Source organism: Crocuta crocuta, unplaced genomic scaffold (genome assembly GCF_008692635.1).
Source record: "Crocuta crocuta isolate KB4526 unplaced genomic scaffold, BGI_CrCroc_1.0 scaffold89, whole genome shotgun sequence".
Taxonomy (NCBI): Eukaryota; Metazoa; Chordata; class Mammalia; order Carnivora; family Hyaenidae; genus Crocuta; species Crocuta crocuta.
This window is the reverse complement of record NW_027551559.1, coordinates 7,877,471-7,884,177: the sequence shown is the minus strand read 5'-3', so window position 1 is coordinate 7,884,177 and position 6,707 is coordinate 7,877,471. Positions and strand designations below refer to the sequence as shown.

Below are 6,707 nucleotides of genomic sequence, written 5' to 3'. Positions count from 1 at the left end.
GCCGGGGTTGGGGCGGGGGGGCTTCCTTCACTTACCCAGTCTCAGGGCGCCGCAGGGCCGACGAGTGATGCGCGAAATGCTGAGGGCAGCTGCCTCTCAGGATGAGGGGTTGGATTGCTCTGGATCATCTTGAAATATTTTTTGCCTGGAGGCAGGCCGTGCGGGTTGGCCCGGAGGGCCATTCATTAATTAAAGGCGTACACATGCTGGAAGCTTCTAGCAGCAGGAGGGACCTTTCTCTAGAGTGACGGAAGAGGAGTTACTTACCCCAGGGCTTGAGAGGTGGTAGAAATGGTCCCAGGCACTTGTTGCCGACTAGATCCTCTTAGCTGTCTGATGTCGAGGGTCTCTTAACTTCTGCAGTCAGCGCCTTTCCCGGTAAAGTGGATCCACTCACTGCCCCACCGACTAGATGCCATTAAGGTATCACTCTTCCTGCCTGGTGCTCTAGGCACCAGGGACACAGCGAGCAGAACACAAGGTCTGCCTTTGTAAGACTCATGTGTGCAAATAAGGTTTTGTGGGATTTTAAGGAGTTGGAGGAAAATAAAGGAGGAGTTGGAATGGTGGCCTTGCCCCTGGGCCGCGATGGCAGCGGGGGTGAGGGAGGGAGGCCCGAATGTTAGGCAGGAGAGCCTGAGAGGAGCTTCCTGGGTGGAGGGTCAACAGGTGGAAATGTTAGGAGGTGAGAAGGAGCCGGGTGTCTTTGAGGAGCAGAGCAGTGTCGGCTTGGCGAGGGTACAGTGCGGAGGGGAGAGGGATGCGGCGAGGAGACCAGCAAGGAGTGTGGGCCAGAGAGGCCATCAGGAGACGTGTTTTTTCTTTTTTTAAGGGCGTTATCTGTGAAGCAACCCCGCGTGTTTCAGGTGTTGAGAACAGAGTAGAGAGAGGGGGCCCTGCACTGGGCACGCCGGATGGAGGGAAGATGGTGGTCTGAGCTCCGCTGCCCTGGACGGGTGCCTATAACCTGCTTCTGTCTCCCCTCAATCAAACCCCCAGGGACATGAGTGACACTCTGTTAGATCTTTTATAAACCATATTCTTTGGGCCAGTTTCATCCAAAACTATTTACAGGTGGTCTGCTGTGTTCTTAGCATCAGGGGGAAAAGGCAAACACTCTTGGTTTCTGGGAGCTTCCATTCTAGGAGGTGGGGGGAGGAGGCGGATGCAACAAGTTACGTGAGGAAATCATAAATGCGTTGGAGGTTCATTAAGCAAAGAAGGTAGAGAGAACAAATGGGCCAGGAAGGGGCCCCTGGTTGGTGGTACTTACATGGGAAGTCCTGTGCAGGCTTCTGTGAAAAGGTTCTATTTGAGCAAAGGGGGTGAGAGAAGGAACTCCGTCGACATCGTGGGAGGGGAGCGTCCCTTCCAGTGGGCAGATGGGGTGTGGACGCTTGACACTGGGGCGTGCTGGGTGCACCGGGAAGAGCGGGCCAGCGTCACTGCAGCGAGTGACCCCGGACGTCATTGCCCCTGCAGAGCTGCGTAACAGAATCCTGAAACACAGCGGGAGTTCATTCCTCCTAGTTCTGTTGACCGGGGTCTTAGATCAAAGCACAGGCCGATCCAGGGTCTGGGGAGGGCCCCATGCCTAGTTTGTGTGCTGTGTCCTCACCTGGTGGGAGGGGAAGCCAGCTCTCTGCACTCTTTCGGAAAGGGCACTAATCCCATTCACGAGGGCTCTGCCCTCCTGACCTAATCTCCTCCCTAAGACCCCAGCTCCAAACGCTGTCACTTCTGGGATCAGATTTCAACCAGTGCATTTTGGGTGGAGTCTGATGAAGTCGGGAACGAGGAGGGCCTGCTTGTGGGGTCTTCTGGACTGCTGTAAGGATTTTGGCCTCTACTCTGAAAGAACAGTGAGTTGTTGGAGGCTTTGTGCAGGAGAGAAATTTCACTTTTTAGTTGTGGATCTGGCCCTCCTTCAGGAGCCTGGTCTGCAGTCCTGGTGGTGGTTCAAAGTGGCAACTGTAGCCTTCTGGTTGTTCAGGCCGGAAACTAAGTGTCATCCTTGGCTCCTGCTTTCTCTCACATCCCGCCTCCAGTCTGTCAACCCATTCCATTGACTCAGCGTTCACTTCCCCATACGTGTGGCTGTTCCCCGCCGCTTCCAGCCGGGGGGCCAGCGTGCTCTCTGGCCTAGGGGGTCTTGCTGTAGCCTCCCGAGAACTTCCCGCTTCCCGCCCTCGGCGCAGTCCCACTCCTGGGTCTCAGAACAGCGGGAGGAGGAGTCCTGTTAAGTCTCTGCAATCCAGGGGCCCGCAGGCTCGTTCCACGGGGGGCAAGGTCATGAGATCGAGGTGTTGCGGGCTGTTGGCAGCTCCGCCCGTGGCCGTTGAAGGCACGCGCTGCGTGGCAGCGGGAAGGGAACGGGCGTGCTTGGGCCCCAGGGAAACTAGCCCTCTTCCTACGTCAGGACGCGCCATTGCATCTGGGTTTCTGCCTAGAAAGTCTTTTCAGGAGAAGAGGATGAGTAGATGTGCGTAGAGCCTCAAACAAGTTTTTAATTTTGCAAAGTGAGGCTGGAAAAGTAAGATTGTGGCAGATGATGGAAGATCTCGGATGATAACTACCTTACAGTTTTGTTAGTTTTGTCAGCGTCATGGGGTAGAGCAAGGCCTTGCAGATTGCCACGTAGCGGGGTTTTCAGTAAAGATCGCAGGTGGTGATGTACTGCTTGGATTGAGGGGATGCCCTAGCTGTGGAACATACTAGTGATGACAGAAGCATGGGTGAACTGCAACTTCCCAGGGAACGGAATAGAGAAGAAAAAGGGCCTAAATGTGAGAATTTGCAGAGTAGGTGGGTCTCAGATCTGGGCAATAAAAGATCAGAGGGTAAAACCCAAGCAGCCGAGCACTGGCAGGGGTGGGGGGCTTGGGGGGCAGGAACGCAGCCGGAAGCGATGTTGGAAGCCGGGGAGGGAGGTTCTGGAGTCACACGTGGTGTGTGTGGCGGTGGGAGTGGCGCACGGTGCCCCCGTACCCAGTGGACTTGGAGGAAAAGAGGCACCTGGAGGAGCGCACCGTCACGTATAAGGGATTTTGGAAACCTTTGTGGCAAATCCTGAGACGAGGTGTTGCCGTGAGGAGTCCGTGAAGAGAAGGCTGCTGGAGGAAGGCGAGCGGGGACCGAATGGGGACAGGAGGCCACACAGGGACCAGAAGTGCGCGTGAAGTCAGGGTGGGGAGGTGGAGAACAGGGAGCAGGCGAGGGATCTGACAGCCTGAACAAGGTCACCTTTCTGAGAGGCGCCCTGGTACCGCAGCAGGTCCCGCACTTGAGGTAAACTTGTGCCAGAGAAGCGGAGGGTGTGCCCTGCACAGAGACGGTGGCCCACTGTATGGTGCCACACAGCTCCTCACGTGTCGCACACCACGGGCAAGCGGCCAGGCGTCATCCCCTCGGGCGCAGGTGCTGGGCCTTCGTTGTGTACCACGGTGAGAGGCTGGCTGGCTGTCCCCAGTCCCGCGGTCCCGGCCCCTCCTCCCTGCCCGCTCGTCTTTCTCTTCTGTGGTGCCCTGCGATCATCGCTCCGCCCGCGGCTGCGGATTAGCCACATTTTACGCATCTGTGTTTTGTAGTCGCACTCAAGCCTCATCTCCTGTCTCTTGTCACCCTCAGTGGCGAGGCTGGTTTCTCACTGAGCTCTGGCCCACGGTGCCTGTGGGCTCCTGAGCGTGAGCGGCCACGCGTTCCAGCGTGGGTCCTTACTCCGGCGCGGTGACGCCGCGTCAGCTGGTGGTTTTGGGTCCGGCACAGGTTGCTGTGTTCTGGTGGAGGAGAGCAAAACAGCTGAACCTGGGGGATCCTGACGAGCACACGGTGATCCTTCTCAGCTCGTGTCACTGGACAGGATTCAGGGTAGACGCTGTCTGGCTGTCCTCAGGGCAGACTGGAGCCTGTGGCTTACATGCACTTGTGTTGGACGCCCCCTGATAACTGCCGGTGTGTAGACCCTGAAACCTGTTTTCTCCTAGACATACCGATTGGTAAGTGGCTGTGTTACAAGGAACGCTCACAGACTTGCCCGTCACTTAGTAAGTGTTTGTTGAACATCATTGTGTGTGTGTGTGTGTGTTTGGAACACAGGAACAGAAGCGGCTGGGGGCTTGTGTTCTAGTTCAGGTTACAGGGGGTGAGAAGACGCCAAAGAATAGGTATGAGAATAGGTGTCCTGTTGGGGGGTGACCAGGGTACCCTGAGCGCACCGAGGGGGACAGCGGACGGCTTCTACAGGAAGTGAGTCTGAATTGAAATCTAAGGATGATTCTTAGTTGAGTGAGGGGAAGAGATGGAGGCAGCGGGTGTGGCCAGAGCGGGACCACGTGCAGAGAGCAGGAGGGGAGAAGGTGCTTGGTGAAGACCGGACGCCAGGCTCCGTCCTGCCTTCCCGGGAAGCGGGGCCCCTCAGCTGGCCTGCTGGGGCGGGCCCGGAGCACAGCTGGGGGGGCGTCCCCACCTTGCTGCCCGTTCTGGTCTGCTCAGCGCCAAGGAGACCACATGGGGTTCCTCGCTCGCCGCTCGGGGCGCACACTCAGCTCTGCGGGAGATCCAGGCGGACTTCAGGGGCTTGCAGTCAGTAAAAGGTGGGGTGTCGGAGAGGAGTCGCACCAGACAGTGAACCCCATCACCCCCGCCTGGCAATTGACGGGATTAGTGGGATTTTTAAAAATAATTTCTCTTGAGAGAAACTTAGAACTTACAAGAAAGTCACCAGAAGAGCACGCAGAGCTCTGGTGTTCCCTTTACCCGCCCCCCCGTGGACATCGTCATCGGTGTGGCACACCCTCTGCCCTGCACGCCACGGGGCAGGTTTCCCTGCCGTCTGAACACTTCAGCCTGATGAGCCCCCTGCCCTGAAAGCTGGTCGTTGGCATTGGGGCAGCCGTTCATCCACCCCTGGGCCCCTCAGGCTTTGCTCTTCAGGAAGAGCCTCTCGCTGGATCAGGGTCCCGTCAGGAGACTGTTGAAGAGCGAGGTTATGTCTCTCCAGCCTCCTCCGTTGAGTCTTTCCCTGAACTTCATGTTCCTGAAAGCTTCAAGAGCATAGCTGTGCCTTCTCGTTGGCCAGCTCGGGGGACCCTGTGGGAGGTCTCGCCGTGTCAGGGTCCCCAGCGATTCGCAAGGAGCATCCAGGTGAGCGAGTCCTCCCCCCCAGGGGGCTTACCGTGAGAGCGAGCGGAGCCAAGTCTGCCCAGCAGAAGGCCATGGGGCGGGGGCCCCGAGGAGGCCCAGTGAGGGTGGCCGGACTCCCCGCAGCTACCCAGCAGCGCGCCGTGATGCGCACCGAGTGTCGACGGGGGGCTGGCCAGCCGGGTGCGCCCGCGGGTTCCAGACCCCCAGAAGGGACGCAGGCTTCGGCATAAACCACACTGCAGCCGGGCACAGGGAGCCTGTCCAGCCTTGACGGGAGGTGGAACCCTCGAATCCAGTTCCCCGGGCGCCACCAAGGGCACCCTACAGCAGGCCTTTGCAGGGACAGAGCCTCACACCCGCTGTGCTGTTCGTTCCCTCACGTACACCTGGGGGCTGAGGCAGTGAGGCCAGAGACAGCGCGAACACCACCCCCGCCAACTAGGACCTGCCGGCCGAACGCCGGTGTGGGGGTGGTGCTGGCGGCGTGCTCCTGCGGCCACCTCTGCCTGCTGACGTGCTGCACAGCTACACGTGCTGTGCCCTGTAGGTGTGCCGCTTTCCTGACTGCACTGGCATCTCCGCCCGGGCCCCCTGCTCGCCCCGCCTCACCCTGTGCGCTCGCCGCTGCTTCTCCGGGAGAAGGGAGGGAACAGACGCAAACGGTGGGTTTCCTTTATTTTCCTCAAGTGCCGGACGTGCACAGGGACGTTCCAGAGGGTCTGGTGTGGGTAAGATTAAAACCGTGCGCTGTGGAAGAGGAACGCATGGGGAGTAAGTAGGAATGGGGGGCGCGCTGCTCTGGGAGTCGCAGGGGCGGGCACGTGAGGTGGCGCAAAGCTGTGGGTGGTGGGGAGGCAGCTGGGAGGAAGCCCGAGCTTGGCCGCAGACCTCGCCGTGGGGCTTCCAGAAGGGCGAGACGGCTGGGAGAGGAGCCACGGTCCGGGGGCCCCCATCATGTCAGCCTGTCCTGGAGGGAGCGCCCCACACCTTGCTTCCTTGCCGAGGCTGGACGGTGTAGGGAGGTGTGTGCTCTCATGTGAACACACATCACTCAGACACAGCCTGCACCACGCTCACAGCCCCGTGATGTACTGATGCTTGCAACCGCTGAGAACGGCACTTGGACCAGATTGGAGAAAAGCAGCCGTTGTGTTAAGGTGCTGCAGTGCCTGCCCGCATCGGAGCCGCCCTGAAACCAGGCTCAGAGCCCAGTCAGAGCCTCCGCTGCTCTGGGAAACCAAGCGCTCGTCTCTCCCTAGTCTGTTTTTTCCCTGCGGGATGCTGCGGGTTGTGGTTTTCACTTCCGATCTTTAGCAAGTACACGTGAGCACAGTGGAGAGAGGTGGCCACATGTGCGAGGTGCGCGAAGTGAGCCGGCAGTCCCCAGGCCCACCTCCCTCCCCTCCCGCTTTGAATTGTTTGCACCGTGCTCTGTAATGAACTTAATAGCCTTAAATAACAGACTTGGCTTGCTGCTTCTGGCTTTTCAGCGTTAGGCATGGGGTTGGATGGCTGACTCCGGCAGCTGCACGCTGAGCTCTCTTTGTGGCCAGTACCCTGCCGTC

The 6,707-nt window shown here is 58.9% G+C and overlaps 1 protein-coding gene across 1 annotated transcript in view; it reads left to right on the top strand.

Annotated features, from left to right (window-relative positions):
- The first annotated feature begins 563 nt into the window (after positions 1–563).
- ICE1 (interactor of little elongation complex ELL subunit 1) overlaps positions 564–6,707 on the top strand; it is a 53,791-nt gene continuing 47,647 nt past the window's right edge. Inside the window, exons 1-6 of the mRNA XM_077749459.1 lie at positions 564–600; positions 3,361–3,443; positions 3,766–3,867; positions 3,984–3,995; positions 5,043–5,142; positions 5,266–5,322. Of these exons, the coding sequence (XP_077605585.1) occupies positions 564–600; positions 3,361–3,443; positions 3,766–3,867; positions 3,984–3,995; positions 5,043–5,142; positions 5,266–5,322 (391 nt within the window). The remainder of the gene's footprint in view (positions 601–3,360; positions 3,444–3,765; positions 3,868–3,983; positions 3,996–5,042; positions 5,143–5,265; positions 5,323–6,707) is intronic.